This window comes from Anopheles aquasalis, chromosome 2 (assembly GCF_943734665.1).
Source record: "Anopheles aquasalis chromosome 2, idAnoAquaMG_Q_19, whole genome shotgun sequence".
Taxonomy (NCBI): Eukaryota; Metazoa; Arthropoda; class Insecta; order Diptera; family Culicidae; genus Anopheles; species Anopheles aquasalis.
Genome location: NC_064877.1, coordinates 41,100,589 through 41,124,000, shown reverse-complemented (window position 1 = coordinate 41,124,000; position 23,412 = coordinate 41,100,589). Strand labels below are relative to the sequence as shown.

The window sequence follows — 23,412 nt, the reverse complement described above, 5'->3', positions numbered from 1 at the left end:
AGAGAGAGAGAGAGAGAGAGAGGGAGAGAGAGAGGGAGAGCGAGAGCTCTGGGTGTCTGACTTTTCCCTTGTTTGTCTGCGACTTCCGCAAGGACGAGAAAGCGAGGAAATTTATGCCCCAACAGTGAGCCGATGGTGAGAAGGCTGGGTATTTATGTGGCAGCCCAGGACGTGGCAGAACATGGTGTCCTCTCCTCCCACCCTTCCCTGGCACTGAACCAGTTGGCTGGAGTTCCAATCGTTTCCGGATAATTTGATTTATTAGAAGTGTAACACTCGATTGTGAGCGTGTTCGCTCTCCCTCTTTCTCTCTACTGGGGCAGGGGCTTCAGGAGGTTACAACTGACCCCTTAGCTGTTAGGGCAGATTCCATTGACCACATGGCGCACTGGATGGGGGAGGGAACTGGGTGCTCGATAGGATTTCTTTGTCTGAGCAAAAATCAATTTTCTCGTCCGACAAGGACTTCTGCCATCCTGCTGCCGTTGATGTCGTTGGTTGTTTGGTTGGTGGTGGAACCGATTGTACAAACGGACTCAGGATGGTTCGAATGACCGGTGCTGCTGCTGCTACTGACAGCCATCGAACGCCCACAGTATCGATGGCACTCCATGGCCACTCGCGCGACCACTTCACGGACGATAATCGGTTTGCTTACTCTTCGCTCCCGGCTATCGCCGACCCATGTTCGATCCGTTTCCGTTTCCCATTTGGTGCGCTAATAAGTGTGATTAATTCTAATAGCCCAGATTGCTCCAACAGTCTCCGTTTGTCTTCCTCTGCTGCTGCGTATCATCAGCTGCTTCCACTAGGAAGAAGCTCGAACTGTCCAGCAGGCACTACCATCGACGCCCTCTCCTAGATGACACTCAGAAGATAGTGTGTCATTGTCCGGCCAGGGCTTTCTTCTACACCCGATTCGATCGAACAGAAGGATTTCCGGTGGCGTTCGGACCGGAGACGCCTCGACGCTTTGAGATAACGTCAGGCAAACCTCGTGCCCTTTTTCCCGTTCACCTCATCAAGAAGCACCCGAGGAAGGACAAAGAAATCAACTTTCCTGCCGGCACGAACTCGGGATTAGAGATGGCTTCTGTGACACTCCTACCGTCGTGCCCGTGGGCGGCAACTGATTTATCTTTGTTTTGCTGCAAACAATCCTTTATCCTTCCGGATTCCGGATCTACCGGACCGATATCCGGACCATCTTCAGTTACGCTCCTTGCGAGTGGATTTCAATTCACCACCTCACAGATAACTGCCTCACACCCGTTGTTGGAGTACTTTAATCTCGAGAAAGGATCTTGAATTGGTCCGTTCTCTCGCTAGCTAGCTGTATTCTTCAGGAGTCTATTTTCAATTATCTCACACCCCCGAAGGCTTGTCTAGGAATATCAGAAGAGAAAGACAGCCGTAGTTCGGCGGCGTACGTACCTGGCGGACACATGCACTCGTTGCCCAGCTGCTGAACCGACGTTTGGCGATCCTTGCGGGATACCTTGAGCGCCGACAGGTCACGCCGCATCCTCGGCAGTTCGGCAATTTGATGTGATATCTTGCGCACCAAATCCGACACACTCTGCTCGCCCTCCTCGATGCCGTCGTCGTCGCTATCGTCGCCATCATTGTCGTCACCGGTGCCGGCCATCACCGGGCGTGGGTCCTTGCGCAGCGTGATTCTCCTATATACATCGCTCATCTGGGCTTCGAGCAGACTGAGCCGTTCCTCGACACTAACTAGACTACTTAATCTATGCTCTACGTATGATTGGCGCACACCGGAGTACACGGAGGCCCCGAGCGCCGCGATGCACATTAAATAGAACAGGTAGTTGATCAGTGAATGGGCGGAGGACGCGGACGAGTAGCTGGATCCCGGTTTGGATGGGCCGCCGACCTCGAGCCCGCTGCCACTCACTTTCCTTCGGCCACCAGCAGCCGTACCACCACCACCACCACTGCCAACCATTGTGGGCGTCGCTGCTTTGGCGTTGAACTTTGCTGCTTTGGCGCTTACGTCGGAACCGGCCGCTAGCACGGTGGCCATTACCGGTGCATTGCTTTTGGTGGTTTGCCCGGTACCACCTTCACTTGGGATGAGGCCACCGTTATCTGTTGGGACACAACCTCCACCACTATCACCACCACCACCACTGTGCGACATCCTTCGCTTCGCTGAGTGCAAATCTGCGATTGTTGCCATTTTGCATCGGAGCCCGTTCCACCGGGAGGTTTCCACTCAACGCACACGCACGCGGCACACACTTCCTGCCCGAGTCCCCGGGGGACAGGGGTGGGCTCTCTACTAAACTAAACACACCGCTGCTGGACACTGCACTGCTGGACCGGGACGTCGACACACTGCTGACAGCTCGACAACAAGACTGCCGGACGTTGGTTGCACATGGCCACCGCTGATAGCGCAAGCGATCCTTTCATCCGGTCGAACGGGATTGAAGGCGCGAAACCAAGGACTACACTACCACCGGTACTCTACCCTTCCACTACACACTGTGCACTTCACTTTTACTTCGTTTCCGAAATTCGTTTTCGCCCAATAATTAGTCGCCAGCTACACAACACCACCAGAGGGGAGGGGGAAGAAGAAAGCACTCGAAAGGTTGAATTTGGTGACACTGAATGCTCGGAAACGGCGTGAAGGACACTCCACAAGTTGGCGCGACCGTTTTTCCCGCCGGTGGCCAAGCCGTAGCACGCACGCACGTCCTACTCGCTGCTACTGCTGTCACCGAATGAACACGATTGCGTCGTCGTCGTCGTCGTCGTCGCTGTCGTGCTCTAAACTCGCTCACTCGGTTGCTCAATTGCTCGGTCGGACGAATTCCTATCCCTTGTACCGGTTGTACTCTAAAAATGCTAAACACTACCGGACCGGCATGGGCCGAATGTACACTCTAGCTCACAAACAAACAGCAGCGCGCACCTTCACAGTACCACGGCACAGCACACACCTTCGACGAATAATCCGGTTTTGCTCCGGTAACCGCAGCACCACTACGGGACACGATACGGGATGCTGCAGAGTAGATAGATATGAACCCAAGCAGCACTTCCGAATGAATGAACGCGCATCCCGAAACACAACTTGCGGCCGAACGTCGGGTCGCTCACGCTCTGGTTCTCTCACTGTTTGGCTTCCTCTCTCTCTCTCTCGGGGGATGATTATTTCCTCGAAAGGGGTGGAAGATTGAACGAAAACCGAGTTGATGGTGACAATGCTTTCCACACCCCCTTTCGGAACGCCAATGCCATCATCATCATCATCATAACCGTCATCAGTCGTCGTCGGTGTAGTGATCGTCCTTTAAAAAAAAAACCAAGGATCTGAAGATCCACCGAGTAGAAGGGGTTCCTCCCTCCCTAATTGATAAGTTGCATCCATCGCATGTCCTTGTCACACACAGGCATGTGGGGATCAATGGCGATCGGAGGATCGCGCAAACGGGAGCTCTTGATCGCGCCTGCGAACGTCGCGATCGAGCCGCGCGCATTCTCTTCAATTTCCTCTTTATTTGTTTCTCCAATCGTTCGCCGGCTCGGCCCTGGCTGTCCTGTCCTCTTTCTGCACCTCCATGGGCCAGGGGTACGTGTGCACCTTTTTGCTACGAAAAAGGTAATATTTTAATTTCCACACCGGCAGCAGCAGCACCAGCACCAGTGGTCTGACTCTCGATCAGAATCGATCCTCGCGGCACAACGCAGCGCAGAGGCCGTGGTAAAAGGTGCAATGGCGGTGCAAAGATGCATGTAATTTGATAATTTTTCAGGCCTACCCTATTCCACTCCATTCTTATGCGCGCGATCGGGCGACTCCGCGTGCGACGGGCAGCAAGCAATTCGCCATGCACCTCAGGAGGGACGGTCGGTGGGCTCCCGAATCCTTGCGCCCGGTTTTACGGCGTTTCTCGTTCTGCGTTTTCGTTCTCCGGCTCTCGCTCTCTCCCCTTCGCCGGTACGCGGCTTTTCAATTTGCATTTTTTATGCTGGACCCCCCGTGCCTGGAGTCTGGAGCGCGTTTTGTACGCGGTCGCAACGCGTATCTTGTTCGACGTTCGAAATTAAATCTTCGTTCACGATACCCATGGCAACGGGGAGCTCGAGCTGTTGTGGAAGCCAAAAGCGACGAAAGAAGAAAGAGAAGAACAACGAATAAAAAAAAAATGCCGGAGGAATGGACAAGAACGGCGGGAAAAATATAAACATTAAAGTCAATCGTTTGAGTTATCTTCGCTCGCAGCATGTATTTTCTCGCGCCCGTCCGATGCTCTCTCGTCATCATCATCATCATCATCATCATCATCATGCTCGCAGCATAGCATCATCGGCACCTTCGTCCATTCGTTCGTTCACTTCGGCTTCGATGTGAACTCGGATGCGTGAGTTCCACCCCGGGTTGGCCAGTGCTGCCAGTAGTGGCGTTCGATTCAAATCCAAACACCGTTCTTCGCTTCCTCTCAAACGCGCACACATTACTTCATTTCCGTTTATTAAGTTGTCGATCTGGCACACCGGGGGAAAAGGGGGAAAGAAAAGTGAAAGAAATTATCTTAACGGTTCGCATCCTCCACGCCGGAATGGTGCCTCCGTCGAGCAGCCTGCCGTGGATGCGCCAGGAGCGCCATGTTTTTAATGTTTCGGAACGAAAGCGATTTTCCGACGCTGGTGCCACCCCTCGTCGAGATCATCATACGTTTCATTTAGTTGCCCGAACCGTAACGAGACGCCAGATCTCGTCATCATCGCTCGTCTTCCCTGGGATGCTGGCTTGGGGTTTTTGTGAAAGAACCGCATTGTTTATGATAAGCGATCCGGTGACAATCTGAATGCGGTGCTGTTCACTAGCGTCACCCACTGGCTCGTGTACTCTACATCTTATTTATCGAACGAGTCTTTCTCTTCGAGCCTTCGACTGCCAAAGAACGAGCCAGGCAGCTGCATTCTGTTTGCATTCAATTATGCACCCTTCGAGCGGTGGAAATGAAGGGATTGGGGTGACAGTCGATACTTTGCACAAACCATCCCAATACCCGGACCGCAACTGTCAACCGCATACATCATTCAACTGTCTAGGATGGCATGGTGCAAGATGCATCTCGATTGCTCGGGCTCTCTATTTGAACAGCAGGAGCAGCTGAGATGACTGGAAAGCCAACATCTGGCTGCCGTTGAGCTTAAAATTCGTGTACGGTGCACGTGGCGATTGGCATACGGAAGTCAAAAGGCGCATTCGCAGCGGGCACTGGCATAGACAGATCATCAGACAGGATTCGTGATTGTGTAGGTCTGATAGTAGCATCAACATGAGCACCGACATCAGCATCAACCAAGAGGAAACGGGGCATGATAGCATGGGTTCAACAGAAGACAGACTTTGCATTCGCGTCCGAAAATGTCAATGATTTGGGACACTTTTTGCTGGCTGGAGGCGGCCAGCCGGGACACAAACTCCTCCTGCAGGATGGGACTCATTATCAAGAGTAAAGGGGAAGAAAAAATCATTTCACTCCCTCGACTTTAGACTCCTGGGCCGTTCCTACGCTGGTCGTTGAAAGAATAAAGAGCAGAGCAGGGGAGCAAAAGTGGCTTGTTCTTGTTTCGCTCCAATTTCCTCAATTATGCCTAGGATCTACGCCCCATCTCTGGGCCGCACCTCTAGGGTGTAGATGGGCGAGACCAGCGTACCATAACGGAATATACCATAGCCCGCCTTCACAGCCACCATACGGTACAGTCATGGCATGGTGAAAAGTTGAACAAAGCACGAGGTTTGTGCAAAAAGCCGTTTCCCTGTAGGACCCGGTCGGGACCACACACTAAGCCGCTGTTGGTGCGAGCTTTCAATAGATGCCAATCAGATGCCGGAGAGCGGGGTGCGAATAATGATCGATCAGCAGTCATCAAAGTCTAGGATCAACATTGTGGCAGCCGTCAGCCTTGGCCTCCGGCGGCCTTTCAGTTCAGTCCTCCAGCCCCCGCCCTTATTCCCCCCTAACGACATTCGCGTCAATCGACGACGCATTATTCGCGGTGAAGTTTGCAATTTTTGTGGTCCTGGAAAAAAGCGAGGTTTGGGAGTGGGATTTCGCGCGATATTTGGGCGAACGAACGAAGTGGCCTCCCTCAAAAAGTGGCCAAATCGGTGACGGTGCACATTCCGTTGTCCTTGGTCTTTGGTTGTGTGAATTTTGTTTTGGGAAATATTGATGATTTGATGATGCGTTCGATTGAAAACCGGGAAACCGGTGCGAGAGAAGAAGAATGTCCTTCCGCATGATGTGGCTAAACGAGGAGATATGATGAAGTCCGGAAGGATCAGGAAGGCGCGATGGATAATATCTTACTTTGTTATGCTGAACGGATTGCCATCGTTGCAGAAGTGGCTGTTTTGATTTTTTTTCAGCGAATGAGGGTAATATTATTGAATTATTATAAGGGAAATGTTTGCGATAGCTTCTTATGAAATGCATTTTATTCAAGTATAATCTCAGAATGTGTGTTCCTTTTAAATTGCATTAACTTAAACCATTCGATTGATTGTCTGTTTTAAAAGCATCTCGATGAAAACATAAATAACAACAAAGCAAACAAGTTAATGAATTATATCAAGTCATGACCGAGCTACAGAAGAAGTAGCTCTCGCTTTCTAAGTATGTTACTAAATAAGCCTTAAATTAAGCAAATAAGTAAGCTAGTGAAGTGCATAAAGCACTACTTTTAAATACATGTAAAGCAGTAATTACACCAAACATAAGTGGAAAATACAACTTTGGAATTTGCGCGTCAATCAAATTACGAAAATCACAATGAATTTAACAATTCTGAAACAGAAATGGAATAAGTTTATTTCGGAATATTCCTATTTAGGTGTATGAAAGCAACAAAGTTTAAATAAAACTGTTAAATAAGGATGAAGAATTCGGAATCCCAGCAAAGCGGTCTCGCTCACGCACCGCGGCGCAACATAGTAAATGGCATAAAATCTGTCCGAAAAGCAAAATCATATGTCATACCGAGCGCGGCACGTCCATTAAGACTAATTTAAAAAGGAAATTGTTCAATCCGATAAGCATCAACAGCAGCACTAGCGAGAGGGCTCCCCGCAGCTTCCTCCCGCTGGAATCACAACCAACAGTACGCCACCGCCTGCCGAATCCTACTCCAACATTACCCCCCTTCCCGCCCGGGGGTTGCGTAACCAGCGGCACCAAGTCAGGGACCTCGACAAGCGACAACCACTCAACGGTACAGCGGTTGCCTTCCGCATCCAAACCAAATGTGCCGCAGCATCCCAAGTGGCCCTGGGGCGGTTGAGGGTTTGAGAACGCGGCATCGAAAGTGACACCATAACCAGCGGTCCTCAACTGAGGAGCGGAGTCGACTGACGGACCCCGGGTTTTGATCAGTCACACGATCACTTGGAAGGAAGAGATCTCCGGCACTTGAGGTTGAGCCTGAACGTCGGAGCGAAGGGGGGGGGGGGGGGGGCAGGGGGTGGCCCGATCCCAAGCTGGCATAAGTGGCAACTTCCCTCTCAATTGTCGACCACCAGGGGCCCCGGACTTTATGTGTGTGGACGTGTCCGGACGCCAACTTAACGAGAACAGAACGCGACCGCGGTGACATCGGCCACGACCTGCTGCTGCTGCTGCTAACGGTGACCGGTAGATGCTATCTCGGAATTCTCAAAAGCCAAAGCCAGTTGAAAGTGTGTGCGTCGAGTAAATCCCTGACGCGCAAGGGACCGGCTTTTGGTCAATCTTTTGGACCAAGCATCACGCTCTCTAGGGGAAAAAGGCACGGGCACAGGTCGCTTGACTCGTTTCAGCCGCAAACGCGCGAGTCGAGTCGAGTCGAGGCCCCCTTCAATTATGGTATGTATCCGTGTGGTCAGTGTCAGTCAGTCAGTGGGGACCGGGCGCACCCTCCCAGCACACCCGGGAACGAGAACCAAACATCATCGTAAATAGCCTGCCCGCATAATTAGACTCTATTCAATGGTTGTGCTGACATTTTTATCCCGTCCATCGTAATCAAGCCGCATATCTCTCTCGCTCCCTCTCCCTTTTCGCTCTACCGTTTGGTAGAGGGTGGTCGGTGGTCACCGGTGGTGGTGCGTTGTTGTTGACTGACCCGGCCGCAGCGCGCGCCCGCCCGCCACAAGAGATCAAGTGGCGATTGTGTGCGGCTCAGTCAATCCACAGCGCGCGCACACACAGCACACAGCACACGGTCGAGGCCGGCACACAAACACATCATAATTCATTTGGCCGCAAGGCACACCCCCTTTCAACCCCTCGCTCGACGCCTTTTTGGTCCTTTTTCGGGCATCAAACGACGACGACGACGACGACGACGACGACGCATAAGCCACCAAGCATGTTGCCGCCGGCAGCCTCTTTGTGCCTTTGCTGGCTGTATGTGTCTGGGAGATGCGGAGTGACAACCGCAGCACCAGCAGCAGCAGCAGCAGCAGCATTCATTTCCAGCGTTCCGCGGCACGCGTCGTCTAGCCAGGTCGTGCAGATACTTTTCGCCTGCGGAACTCCGCAGAAGACCGCAATGAGGGCACCGGTACCGGGCGATCAAGCTCGAGCATCCGTGGTAAACAACATCTTCCGGAGTTTCTTTCGATGCTCAACGGAGGCCAGTTCCTCTTTCGACTTTTCCTACCTTATAGCGCCCTCAAGGTATGCGTGCTCCGGGTTCAACTCGCTGTTGACGTCTTTCATGTTTCGCATCCCGATACAACCGTAACGTGGCCGTAAGGATGGTAGCGAAATCAAGGGGGGGGGGGGGGGGGGGAGCAGGAACCGAGGGAGTTGTTTATACGCATTTTTATGTTCGCCAACCCGTCTAAACTCCTCACCGTCGACCCTGGCTGCCGGCAGTACTAGCCGTGCCCTTGGATGGGAAAGTGTTCCGTAAGGCGAAGGTCCTCCCAAGGGGGTGGGGGGGGGAGGCGCTCTGCCCGCTGCTTGCGTATTGTGCTCGGTTAGAAATCACCATAATTCATCGTTTCGTCCTACGCGGCGAAAGACGCCGTTTGGTCCGGAAATGACAACGTGCGCACAAAATGAGTGCCACTAAGGGGTGTGCGGGCATAGTGCGTGTGGTGTGTAGGGATCGATGGACAGAATTGTGACCATTCGATGCCAATGTTATTGATGACTTTTCCATGTGGCTCTCAGGCATAGAATTGTATCCTTTATATTAGTGTTTCATTAACCTCACATCGAGGACCTGCATCAAGATCAGAAACACTCGATTGCTCTACATTAGTTGTTCAGAAACATTAATTTTATAGTGGAATTCGAGTTATAAATATTACAATAACAGATATTTTATCTTAAATTTTGTCCTCTGAAAATGAAGTAATCCCCCTTGGCGTTACTACACCTTACCAGGACCAGGAGAGAGAGAGCAGCGAGTAAGTGCGAGTCTCGCGACCGAAAAGACACCGCCGCCAAAGTTGGGCGCCCTAATCTGAAGCAGTTGTACCATAACTCTTCGTTACCGGTAAGCCTGTAATTGCTTTCGTCTCAAAAACCACTGGCAAGTGACATACTACGCAGTGCAGGGCAGAGACACACATACTCAGGCAACGCGAAGGTAAAGGTCGCGATAAATTTGACGATTTTTTTTTGTTGTTGGTGGGACACTTCGCTCTCACCCGCCCGGATGCTTGGTGCGATTTCCATTTTCTCCTCTTTTGCACTGGCAGCGACGCGACGCCGACCCCGACGTGAAGATAGAGCACATGTATGCTAATTAAATTTTAAACTTTCTTAAATACTTTCTTATCAGAGCTGTGTCGAAGCGCTGGGCTAGTCGCGAGGGAAAATGGCAAGAGGCTCTCACGCTGGTGTAGCGCTATCCAGCATCCACGGAACACGTTTATCAACTTCTAAGCCACTCTCTTTCGGCGGGCTTCTTTCGTACGGAAAGGAATAATTTCGTTTCCATCGGCCACGGTGCTAGAGCTCGAGCTAGTGCCACAGAGCCATGGAGTGGAGTCATAGCAAATTGTTTTCTTTTCGCTCTCTACAGACACACTCTCTACCGGCGCACAGTATGGGAAAAAAGGGGTAGCCCGAGAAGAGCATAACTTAGATCAACCGTATTTGCATGCTAACGATAATGCAATTAATTCGTCCTGCACGGTGGTGAGGGGGTGTCCCTAGCTCCCTAGCGGTGAAGCTCAGAAGTCCATTAAGGACAAAGGACAGGCGGTCCGGACTAAGCCACGAAGACCATTCGGTGTCCCGATTCCCGTCGCGCTCATCTCGCTATACCTCGACCTGAAGGAACCTCAAACTATCTGTCTATTTGCAGACATTTGAAACCGTGAACGACTGACGGGGTGCACGAGGGCACGAGGCGCAAAAGAAAACTCCTCCAACACCAGTGGCAGGACGAGAGTGGCAATGAAAATGGTAAGTAATTATGGTTATTCTACGTTTCACACCGACCCCGGGGGTGGGGCTGTTGAAGAAGCTGTGCGCAAGAGGAATGATAAAACTCTCCCGGACGAACCGAGCTCCCGGAAAATGTTTCCCGGTTGCTCAGTGCTACGGATGCTACATTGTGATGGCAACAAACAGCCCAGTTAGACAAATAGCAATTGCTTCCAGTGAATACAATTAATGAAAAGTTAAGGAAATTTCTCCAGAACAGATTATCGCCAGCCAGTGACTGCATAATCGGTCGCCGGTCGATGGCCATCCATCGTTATCGTGCTGTCTGAAGGATACTGGTAGAAAGGTAACGAACGGCGAGAGGTGGTAATTTACTACAATGAAAAGTTTTCGAAAGTTGCTAATACCAACTAATGGTTTTCAGTGAGTCGTTTAAGGGTTATGATTTGTTATAGAACGCTGTTGTTGGAGTAATATTGTGGGCCTTTGAGAACAATAGATTAAAACAACATTTTTACAACTATGCTTATACAGGGTGAGGCAAAAAAACTGCAACACAGTTAAAACGCCATATATTTTTCATTTTTGTTAGGATTTTATTGAATAAAACCAAAAAATGTTGGGAATTTCATAAACTTTCAGAATCAGTTATTTTTTTTACGGTATGTTACTTTTTGGAGGAATTATGGTCTTGAGACCGTGAAGAGGCCTTGCTTCGCTTGGCCGCAAGTAATGAAATTATGAACTTTGTTTTCTTTGATGAGAAACCATTCGTTATCCTGTAGTTTTTAAACGAAAAAAAATATGGGATTTAGTTTCCAGGAAAGTCAGCTGATAATTTACACTCTCGGCTGGCCACCACGACGCATAAACCGGGTTGATAATGGGTTGAGATGCGATAACACGCAATTTTTCACATTATTCGCACATTTTCGTTCGGTGGATCCGATATAAATCAACCAATTAATGTTTCTAAAGCTATTAAAAGGTTCATTGCAGTCCTAGAAATGCAAACAATTCATGCGAAATCCCTAGAGATTCCAAAAGGACTCTGTACCTTCCCTCAAAGCAACCGAGACATGAAATTAGCGTAAAGAAACATTTCACACTTCATTTCCATGTCTCATTGGCTGTCAATATCTATGGGCGCAAAAAGCGCAGGACTTCTCCGTTTGCGGTATTTTGAAGGCCAAGGTTAGACCTAAAAAATGACATAGTTTTGACCAGCTTTAGCAAACGCTTCTCCAAGAATGAGCCAAAATACCACAAAGCACTCTGCGGGCAACGAGCGATGGTTTCTTCTACCGTCTCAAGATCATAATTCTCCCAAACAGTAACATACCATAAAAAACTGAACTGATTCTGAAAGTTTATGAAATTCCCGACATTTTTTGGTTTTATTCAATAAAATCCTAACAAAAATGAAAAATATATGGCGTTTTAACTGTGTTGCAGTTTTTTTGCCTCACCCTGTATAGTGTTTATGTTAGATACGAAAGCTTAACATTTGAAGACATTTGATACGACATCTTCCTCCTTCGTTTCATTGATTAAATTAATCTTATACTCAAGAAGGAAACAACAAATGTTTTAAAAATTAACGAACAAAACACATTTACAAGAAAATATCAATCATGCAGTTATGCTAAAGAGAATATAAAATGATAATTTTATATACAACCAAAGTAGTAAATGTGTTTGTAAATTCATACCTCTTACATCTTGTTGTGCATGTTATGCGCTTGTTCTGTATTGAAACTATTTATTAAATTAGGAGCAGTAGCAGGATTGTTCCCTCCACAATAATAATTTAAATCGATTCAGGTACACTGCATGTGCTATCTGAATGAAAACCACATTAAATGATTCAGTAAACAGCACATTATGTACTGTAATAATTGCAATTTGGGGATTTCCTTTGGATAGTCTGTTGCAGAATGATTCACTTAGCTATTTTCACAGTAAGTACACACGAAGTACAAATTCTCAAACGATGGGATTAAATGGAATCATATTTCATAGGCTTTTTTAACACAATAAGATTTAACATTACTATAAAATACTAAGATTCCACTAAAAAACCTATTACTTAACCTTCGCTTGAAGAGAAAAAGTAATGGCAAATATCGGTCTGATTTTTCATCATTCTTATTTAGTTTCCAAATCAAGTCCTTAAGACTCCAAACCACTTTCCAAACCAAGAAACACTTAATCGCTAGGCTTCCAACAACAAGTAAAATCATTAAGCCCAACTGCAACGTATAAAACAACTCTACATCGACGCATTATCACGATTGCACCTAATTTTGCGCTCATCATTTCCACTACTCTGTTGCCAAGTCAATTGCCTACATTCCACCGTTCGCACTACATCCACCAAAGGCTAAAAGCCTCTGCTAGCGGCATTCTATTGCCGGCTTCACGAAACTGTGCCAGACACCTTCACCCAATGGCCTGATGTTGAGCATTTCCAATCCAATCGCCTTGACATTGCAACTGCATACCATGCCCATCCCGAAACCTGTTTCACCACGCGATACTGCACAGCTCACCCCAGATGAGCCATCAGATAACCCCCCCCCCCCTCCCCTGTTGATCACCATGGAAAACGACGATCGCGCAACCAGCTTTCCCGAAAGCTCCCGCCCTGACCAGCTCTGCAATAACTCTCCACAGAAAGAAAACTCTCCAAAGCAGGCTGGCATCCGGAAAAGCTGCAACAGCACACGGCGGCGCCTCGTAAGCTTCCGATCGCGAACCATTTTCGCGGGAGACGCGATCTGCTCGCGCTGCAACTCATCGCTGGTTTGCCTTCCACCATCTTTCTCTCGGGCTCTCTGCGAACCACCACCCCCCGGGGCGGGTTGAAGGCTCCATTTCTCCGAAGCTTTCTCTCGCTGCTTTCGCACACTCCAGCCCCTGATGTACACGCAGAGACGCGTGCTCTTTGGCTCTCTCTCTTCGCTTTGTGGCCTGCGGAGCCACCGACATGCCCGTCATGCTGAGCCAGGTGCAGATGGCTCCGGTGCTAGTCCGCACGCAGCATTCGCGATTTGTCGATCGGATCGACCACAACGACACGCCGGGACCCGGTAATAACGCCAACCATCGCCAGCGTCAACCAGTGGCCTTTGTTGCTTTAGTGTCTTTGTGTTTATCTCGCGAACGGTGTGGCGTTGGTACTGGCGCTGGAAACTGAAAGGTGGTAATCGAAGTATTACGCGCAGCGCAGCGGACCACCACCATCGCTATCGAGTGCTTTATGGTCGCTGTCGCTCGGAACCGAGATGCCGAGAAGTGAGGAAGCGCATAATCCAGCTCGTGTGCGATGAGATAAGTGTTTGCTCAGCCTTAAAGGGAAGGCACTTTTGAGGGAGGGGCGGAGAGAAAAGTGCACCAATCGTTAGTGTATGCCGTCGGGTTTTGTGCGCGTGCCCTCGCGCACCAACTGTGTCGATGCCGAAAGTGAAGTTAGCTTGTGCCAAGTGATCACAGCGCCGGTGACCAAGACGCAGACAACACAAGAAAAGGTGCGAAACCGGGAAGTGAAATGAAGTGAGATCGAAGTCGACAAAAGAGTAACTGGGTGGGCGCAACGTGGGTGCAAGAAGTGCCCGCTGAGAGGTGACGACTAGAGTGGAGTTGGAGTAGTGCCGTGGTGCTGCAGCAGCTGAGTCCAAGCTGCGTTACGTTCGTGATCAACAAGAGGAAATTCGAAGGGTGGAAAAGCGAGTGGAAAATCGGCTGGAATTTCCCCCCGAAAAGGCGCTAAAGCGTAAGCACCAACGCACCAACGGGTGTGACCAACAATGAAGTGCATCAGCAGGATCAGTGTCTTCTTGCTGCTGCTCCTGGCGGGCGTAACCAAACCGAATCAAGGTTAGTATCGATGCGGCCACGGAATCGAGGACACGGGAACATGGACTAGCTGGCTGGGAGTTGACCGGCTAGCCAGGCGAGCCAGATTGCGCATAAACCTGTTCTTCCTGTGGGCCCCGTGAGGCCAACCCGGTCACAGTCGTAAGTGTGTCAGACACATTTTTCCTTTCGTTCGCGTCCACCGAGCCGCTGGCGTCGGTTTGCCATTTGTGTCCGTCCGCAATCGCGGGACGCGGGAAGTGAGAGAAAAATAGAAGGAGAGTGCGCGTTTGAAAGAGAAACATAGAGAAGATCCGTGGCTTTCCGTTTCCTGGCTGGTCCCCTCGGGAGGAATCTAATACCGCGATGATGATGGTGATGACGATGACGACGATCGGTACTGTTATGTTTTCTCTTAAATTGTTTTTATCGGTTTGGCACACCACACCGGAGGAGTGTGGAGGCCACCACACGCGTACGGGCGCGCGCGACCCGATTACGGGGATCTCATTTGTCGGATGGCCACCAGCGAGGGATGCGCTGGCGACGTAATGGAAGTTCAAGCGCCATTCGCGGTGCGTAATAGAGACGCTCCGATAAATTGTGCGTAATTAATTACCCCCGGGAACAGACACTCGGGCTCAGGACGAAGCAATGCTTATTGTCATCAACACGAACCCCTAAGAATGGGCGCGAAATCCACGCCAAGGGCTGCTGTTGACGATGAAAGTTGAGATTAAATTGCGAAGAACTCACTCTCCTTCCGGAGGGATTTTGTCGCAATCCACGGTATTTCCTTCCAAAATTTCCCCCCGGATGGTGGTCGTCGCAGTTCAATTTCCAAAAACTTCAGCGGCTCCACCTTTTCCACGTTTTTTTTTTCTCCCGTCCCACCGCACGCGTCGCTTGAGGTGAAATATGTGTCCGAATGTTTCGTGCCTTTCTGGGAACTAAATGTTCCAGGAGCACTCGTCCTAGACAAAGGCATGGACAGAGCCACCGGGCGGATAATGGACGTACACCGTGACAACGTCCGCTGGTGCTTGGTCCAACAGGACGACGCTCGCACGAAATGTAATCAAAATAAAATGCGAAACGTGTTGTTGTCCGCCCTACGGTGCGGTGCGGTGGGTTGGGGAGAGTTTTATGATCCTCCTACCATCGCGGACAATCGACCAGACACAGGACGCAACCGGCGAACAGTGCTGGAAGCGATGCGACTTCCCCTTTTTCTTTTGGCCATTTGGATCGTCCATTCACGACGCAGTTCCGGCCAGTAACGCCAGGCGGGAGGCGGGGAAGGATTAGTGATTTTGTGCTTCCGGCGGGAGCCGGGGAAGGACCTTTACCTTCTCCTCCTCCTCCACGCGCTGGCGTCGAAACTGAAACGGAATCTGAGCGCTATCGTATAACTATATCGTCGTTTCAGCTGCAATTCAGCTTGTTCTGTTCGTCAAGTTCATTGAACTACTCGCAACGTCCGCCGGAAGGTCTCCTTAGCGGGATCGAAAAGATGTACTTAAAGGTATCGCCGGCGAGCATCATTATCACCGCGGCGGATATCATCGTTACTCAAAGTTTGCCAAAAGCGAAAACAACAGTTTGTCTGGCTGGACAAGCTGGTGGAAAGGGTAGTGGAGAAAGAGAGAGGACGGGCTCCACGGGGATCCACCGCCGTAGCGGCGTATCATCTGGTCGCCTTGGATTTTGCCAAGATTTTCCGTTCGACCAACGGTCCGCGTGGCTTAAAGATAGCTCGGACTCTGGCTTTAACCTCCCCCCCCTGGAAAAGACCTTCCGCCCACGAACGGTCTGGCTGGTTTTGGTAAACTAATTACTTTCTGCCTAACGGCACTACCATGCCCCACCCGCTGGTACCTTGCGCCGCGTTCTATCGCGCATCCAAGACATGTGCCAGCGATTTTGGGCGCTTCTGCCTCACTCGTTCGCTCGCCCACTGGAGAATGTTTCGGCTCGAGCGGATTCCAGTCGAAGCATCCAGCATCCGGCAGCTACCGAGGATTGGAAGCAAATTAACATGCTCACCTTCGAATTCAATTACATCTAATCATGAAGTTTACTTTCGATCGATCGCTCCCGATAGCGAGATCGGTTCGACGTCGACCAGGGAGAGGTGGCTAGAACGGGCGCGGGTGGGATAGCCCTCCACCCCCCTCGGGGAGAGCTTTCCCGAAGCCGAAGCCGTGATAAAATGTATGTTTTAACTGAATGGTTTTTACTTACTGCAACGGTTTTGCGGGAGGCGGGGATTGGGGAGGACGTTGGACAAACATTCGCCCCGAACGTCCGTAAGCGAAAAGCAACGGTTTGGATAAAGTTTGAGCCCCCATGGCAAGGGGAAGACAAGATGGATGATGATCGGGGCTTCGTGGGCTCATGAATACAACATGAAGCGCGTTCTATTGGTAACTGGCTGGCAGGTATAGGTAAAGAAGAGTTATTTAACCTTCGGTTTAGTGGAATCTACATTTCACATTCACCTCTCCACAAGCTCGAGTCAAACAGTTTTCAGCTGACCGGTTGTTTCGTCCATTAATGGTGGCCACGTTCTGCATCTTACACCTCACATCAAAATGACGTTTCCATAACCTCACAATTTAACGCACGTACGCGCGCGCGCCCGCGCTTAGGAGGCAGCCAATTAGTACGGTTGGTTTGATTTGTGATTAAGCGTGCTCAGAAACCAATTTGACAAGTGTTAAGTGTGTTAATGCCGGTGCCTAATAGTAAGCCGAAACATTCACTCCTCTAGTGTGTTTGTAACTTTGCTTGCGTAAGGCCAGACGTTTCGGTGAAAGTGAATCGAAGCGATGAGCTGCATCGAACAGCCTGGAAAAGGATGCCCACCGGTAGATTGAGTAATGCGGTTGTACCAATCAACTCATCCAGTCCGCTAGTGATAGGGTACTAAATCGATCTTCAAATTTTTCAACCGGAGCTGACCACCACAAGCACATTCCTTTCAGCAGCAGCACCTGAAACAGCAGCAATCTCAATCCCTCGACGATAACTAACGTTATCTTAACTACGATCGGCGGTACGCCCTTGCAAAGAGTGCCGGAATCGAGAAGATATGGTTTAAATCCCGTATCATTTCGTTTCTGTGCGCGGCCGCCACAAGTACCACTTACTAGCACCCCAAACACATTAATTACTCCACCTTTTCCACTCCACGAACGGGCGCGAGATGATACAGATTTGGCCGAAAAGCCGAGCAGCGTCCAAAAAACGAAAGATTCTAGGAAACGCGGGGGATGATGATGGTGCGATAAAAATGCTGGCAAATAGCCAGCACCCCCCCCCTCCCCCCCCCCCCCCCTCAGCACCTCAGCACCACGCTGACCATCGATCGGCCTGTCGATGGGGTACGCACTCCGATATGTAACGCACCTCACCAGCCAGCTCCAGGGGGGCCAGCTGTTGTGCGATAAATAATGGTTAAAAAGTAAGTACCGGCAGTGGAAGCGCGCGAAGTACGTCTCGCGAAACTCCTGGCAGCATCATCCCCTGGCTACCAACCCCCCCCCCCCCCCCCTTTCCCCTGTCCATTCCATTTCCACGCGTTGCTCCAGAGAAAGTTGGAATTGCGAGAAGATGTGATGATGGATACCGTACCGGGCGCGAGAATGAACCGAAAGCAAGAAAACGGTCGGTTCCTTCTCGACGGGATCGACATGGGTGGGTGGCGCACACGGACAGGTGTTCATAATTGCGGCTACAAACACACTCATTGTGTTACTTGCCATCGTACACCCCCTCAACGATGAGCCCATTATGAGGGTGGCCGGGAGGTTTTTCCCCCAGGGAACTCTCATTGTTGGATACCCATGGCCATGGCTACATTGTGTGCCAGCCGTCGTATCACCAAGTGCCTGAGGCTTGTGAAATACGCGAACTTTGAACCCGATGGTGCTCCTGAAGAGGCTGCAGTGATTGTATGAACCAAACACACATGCAGCTCGCATGTGGCACCCACGTATGTTCCTTCAGAAAACACACTTTCTTCGGCCAGGGAAAAGTGAATTTGTCACAATTGCCCTTCTCACAAGTAGATGGTGGGTCGTGGGGTGGTGGGAGGACGGACTGGGTTAATGAAATTCCCTCTTTTGCACAGCTTTTGCCACCGCGCGATCTCGCCATCTGATTGGTGTGCGAATTTTGTCTTATCTCTCGGCGCTCCCATACACACTCTCTCTCTTTCTCTCTCTCCCGTAGTCCTCTGCACCCCTTTACCAACCTCGACGCCTCGTCTAAAAAGGGTCGCTAATGAGGTGCAGATTAGCTGGCGAATAGATGATGCCCCGAGGGGGGATATGGTGTCAATATAATGGCGTCTCGGTTTCAGTTGGCATTACTTTCCATTTTCCTGCGTCAGTCAGGTCGGCACGTTGTCATCCAAGGCCGAACAGTCGCTCGGTACCACCATCATCACCAGGTGGCTGGTGGGTTCTTTTGGAGGCATACCTCCGCTCCACTTTTCCTTTCTCTTGTCAAAATATTTTCGGCATCTTATTCTGGAAGGTTTTTCGCCGCTTAATGTTTCTCTCGCTTTTATGTTCACACAAACCGCGCGTGGCTGGTTTATGCGCACGCTTCTAACTGGCCGCGAGTGGTGGAGATTGTTATACTCCCCCATCCTCCGCCGGTTTTTACTTCTAATATTCCCGCGGTTGCGCACCCCTACAGCTAATTAGCAAAGGAAAGTAAACGCACCCCGGAGTGGAGGGCCTGGAAGAAGCGGCCACAGCCACGGCAGTCGTACCGTCGACTTTCCATAGTTTAAAGGGGAGGGATGGTGAAAATTGGCCACTAAAGCGAGCGAGAAAATGGTCGACAAGGGGGGGTGGGTGGGGTGGGTGTGGTCTTCTGGTTTTTTATTTGGTGGAGAAGTCTCCTTTTTTTGTTTTGTCGCCAAGCAGCAATGGCGGCAACTGTGGATCCACGTGACAAACGGACCGGTAGAGACCGTATATCATGCCGACGATTTGAGGTGAGCCGGCGGGCGGACACCATCAAAAAGGGAAGACACTTTGCGTTGGCTTTTTTGATTAACGAAATTAATTTACAACCGGTACGTGTGGGGGAGGGTGGGAGGGATGTGTTTTCTCCTTTTGTGGTACTGGAGCGCACTGACCGGGGGGCTAACCCGTTCCGATTCATCATCCCCGACCGGAATGACGACCGGAAATGGGCTGTCTAGAGAGATGACAAATTTCTGATGGACCCTTACGGCAATGGATGCTGGTCCTCAGGGGTCAAGCAGATGGAAATTATTCTAGTTAATGGCGCAGTAAACAACGTTGGTACCTGTGGCCACATGAAATGGCTGTCATCTGCAGGGGACCGTTGAGTTGCCTTTGAAGTACCATTCGAGGGTCGATAATAAAACAAACTAAACGTTGGAGATCCTAGCTAGTAATCCGGAAAATGGGGCAAATACCTTACAATACCGATAACGCTAACAGTATTGATAAATCTGACATGAGAATCTACCAAGTAATGTAAAGGTGCAATCACTATTAATGCATTCTCTGGAATCGATAAAGACAAATAATTGATCCAGTTTAATGTTTCCAGTAGGCTGTGGCTAACCAGGATGTGTTTACAAAGCTGAAGGTTTGAGAAAACATGAGGACTACATTCTAATCGCTTCACGATAATGCTTTTGCTTAAAACTCTCAAAGACGTTCATTTTATCCATTGGTATTTGGTTGTAGGCTGACAAACTAAATAGAATATTCTAATTTAAATAGAGCATAAATGTTACATCCATTCGTTCATCGATTAGATCTATTTTTTATACGTTAATTTTTTTTTCTATTTCTTAATTTTTTGTTTTGCTCTTTTAGTCGAACTGAACGACTAAAGGGAACTTTCCAAAACTCATTAACAATGCTTGTCGCAATTCCTTCAAGATCTTCCAGGACGAATGGAATTGGGGATACAACTTTCAAAGAATACTTATTATGGCAGATTGTCAGTGCAAATCGTCTAAAATCTGAAGGTGATAGATCATACGAATATAAAATGATGCCAAATCGATCACGTATAGAACAACAATAGCATGATGATAATTGGCCGAATTTGCGGTACATGTCACTAAAATACATAAGCGAAGTAGAACATGCAAGCAACTAGTCCAAACAAAATACATGAAACATTACGAAAATGAAATAGGGAAATCCCCTAGGATTAGCATCCAGAGAGAGAGAGCTAAACGTGGAATTCGGAATGTTCACCATAAACTATCACCTTCATATTCCCATTTTCCACACAACTCACCCTCGCTCGCTGCATGGTATTTGAGCATTTTTCATTTAAAAAAAACCCCACTCCCAGAGACACTGTTTACGGTTATGCTTCTCTCGAGTCACTTTGCTGCACCAATCCAAGGCGCGTAAAGGGTGTGCGCTTGTGCAACCGAAACAACACCCCACTGACCACCTTCGTTTCCCTCCCCCACCCCCCCCCCCCCGGGGGGATCTGTTCCCGCAAATTGGCCCCGGTTTTTGGCCAAACCGAAAACCGGGCAGCGCCACCAGGAAGACACAGCGACGGGCCGGGCCTCTAGTATCCCGGCGCATAATTTACGACCAACTACGAAGCGCAGTTGCGTCGCCCCCACTCCCCGTTCTCTGAAGTACTCCGCGACCACGGTTGCGAGTGCTTCTCGGCGTGACAAATGAAGCACCGGCCAACGTACCGGAGGTCAAGTGGCTTTTGGCTTCTTTTGCGACGAACCGCGCGGTAGATGGAAAGCAAAGCTGACAAAACCACTAAACAAGCCGCCACCGAACACCAGGCCAGGGGGCCACTAAAACAGGCTAAACTTTGCGTCGACAAAATTATGTTCAACGCATTCGGTAACAAACACACATACACCGGAGCACGCACATACAGATTCTCTTTTGGGTGAGAAAATGAAAATTAAAAATAAACCCCTACCGCTCGCCCCTGGTGTCTTTCCTTCCACGGATCACTCCGTCGGCGGTTGGTGTTTGACGCTTTCCCAGGACCAGCGGTTAGAGGGGCCGCCTTTGCCGCGCCGTGCCGCATTTATGGAGAGTTTTAGTGCCACGGGCCGCGCGCCAGGGACTCTCTATACAACGCAACGGGGTGCGCGATCCAGTGATACTGAGAACTGGGTTAAATTTATGTACAAAACGAAATTTGTAATAAACCTCTTGACCCGATGATGGCCAGCGTGCTCTCGCACCGTGTGTATAGTCCGTGTCTTGTTGTGTGACCTGCGGCCACATCAGTGGAAAGCATCGCTGTTTCCACCTCGCTCCGAAGATACCGATGGCCGATGTGGTGCTGCTGGATGGAAATTTGTTTTGGATAATTAGAGTGGCCGGCGGTTGTTTTGCTGTTCTGCTGGATCTGCTTAGACTCACTGTCTGTACTGTCGACCGAACCGGAAGGTGGTGGTGGGCGTCTGGTGCCATTTTTCCCACCCAGAACGAGCCGTACCCTAGGCCACCGTGGATGGAACGCGGATTGCGTGAAGTCCATTAGGTGCGCCATGCTAGTCGCGGCACGTTAACCATTAACCATCAATCCCACCTTCCTGGAGTGGGCCGACCGGGCCGCCCGGTTGCCACGATTTGCCGATGATGTACGGTGGTGATGAAGGCAGTTCCGCAGTTCTGCAGCATTCTGGATGATGAACTCGTACCCTGATCTCGCGCAGCGGCACGGCAACAGAAGAACCAACCACGTCTCGTCCTCATCGGTTCCGGTAACGATTGCCTTCCATCGTCGGAACGAATTAGTTGGATGCACCTGTGCCTCCCTGGAACCCCCGCCCGGTTCCAGCCCTGATTGCACGATCAGCCCGCGTTCTGACGAGATTGGATTGGATTGCGGAACCCATAACCTCACTGACCGGGTTTTCCAGCCCCAGGCCCCAACCATGGAACCGTTAATGTTCATCAGCAGCAGCCGTACTCATTGGTTCTCTCCCCTCTGGGTGACCTAGATCCGTTGGTCGGTCCTTCTCGGACGGACTGGCCACACGGAGGAGGAGTTTTTCCAGCCCAGCTCCCCCGCAGTATCGGTCAATCGTTAACTTTCATCCTGGTGATGGTGAAAGATGGAAACTGCTGATGCTCATTTAGATGTTTTCCCTTTTTTTTCGCTGGGTTTGGTTGTACGGAACGAACTGCCGGGTATCCGGGGTGCCAGATAGGGCACGGCACGCACCGTCGGATGCGAAATCCACCATCTGGTGGTGTTTCACGTGTTTGCATTTAAATGGACAAAAAACAAGTATTTGCTGCCAGAGGAATGTTTTCGTTGAGCTGGAGAAGCTGCGATACATCTCGATACACCATCCACGACGCAGAAGCGCGCTCTGGAATGAAAGATAACATTTGAAGAAGCAAACTGCAACCGTGCGCGTATCAGTATTTTATTTTCGCGTGACAATCCAGCAATTGAATCCTGTGAGTGTCGTTACCGAATCCTGCCAACCTGCCCGGCTCTCGAAGGCTTGAGTTTTGTGTTAAAAAATGATACTCAACATTCGGTTGCCGCTTTGTCGTCGATCCAGTTCGGTTCGACTCCTCGACGGCTGCACAAAGAGACAATCTGACACCGCCACTGTTGCTGCTCACCAACCTGCCTTCGTTATCCTTCGTCCGCTTGTTCCCCAGCGAAGCAGACATTCGTGCTGAACAGGAAAATGATACGGAAGGCGACGATACTACACCATCATCACAACTAAACACCACCACTAGACGCCGTTTTGCGCCGAACTTTGTTATCTGGTGCTGGAGCTCATGGAAAGCGCAGTCAAGGACTACGGTCGGCTACAGTCGACAACAGACACCGGCTGGTCGTCTTTGTCGATGAAATGAACTCTCGGTACGGTACGGTACGGTGTGTGGTCCGGGAAACCGTCTCAGCACCGATTGGACACGGATTGTGCAAGCTCTTCTCCAGTGACCGTCACCGTGCGAAACGAAATGGCACACCGAAAACGCCCCAGTGGCAGCGTCCGCGCGTCATATCTTCGGTTGCGTCGGTTCGCCAAAGAAAGTGTCTTTTTGTGGTCGAGGCCACTTTACCGCACCTCAAGCGGCTGCATAACGTG

The 23,412-nt window shown here is 50.1% G+C and overlaps 2 protein-coding genes across 19 annotated transcripts in view; one reads left to right on the top strand and one right to left on the bottom strand.

The window, feature by feature from the left end:
- LOC126581107 (collagen alpha chain CG42342-like) overlaps nucleotides 1-3,069 on the bottom strand; it is an 85,228-nt gene extending 82,159 nt beyond the window's left edge. For 9 of the 18 annotated variants that reach the window (XM_050244553.1, XM_050244560.1, XM_050244563.1 and 6 more), the window contains exon 1: nucleotides 1,435-2,859. In XM_050244553.1, the coding sequence (XP_050100510.1) occupies nucleotides 1,435-2,203 (769 nt within the window). In that variant the 5' untranslated portion in view covers nucleotides 2,204-2,859. Of the gene's footprint in view, nucleotides 1-1,434; nucleotides 2,860-2,888; nucleotides 2,913-2,944 lie in introns of those variants that run through there. The other 9 variants (XM_050244559.1, XM_050244562.1, XM_050244570.1 and 6 more) reach the window with 7 other exon arrangements.
- An 11,176-nt stretch (nucleotides 3,070-14,245) lies between these two features.
- Nucleotides 14,246-23,412, top strand: part of LOC126581105 (cadherin-89D-like) — a 30,926-nt gene continuing 21,759 nt past the window's right edge. Inside the window, exon 1 of the mRNA XM_050244551.1 lies at nucleotides 14,246-14,315. Coding sequence (XP_050100508.1) covers nucleotides 14,246-14,315 — 70 coding nt within the window. The remainder of the gene's footprint in view (nucleotides 14,316-23,412) is intronic.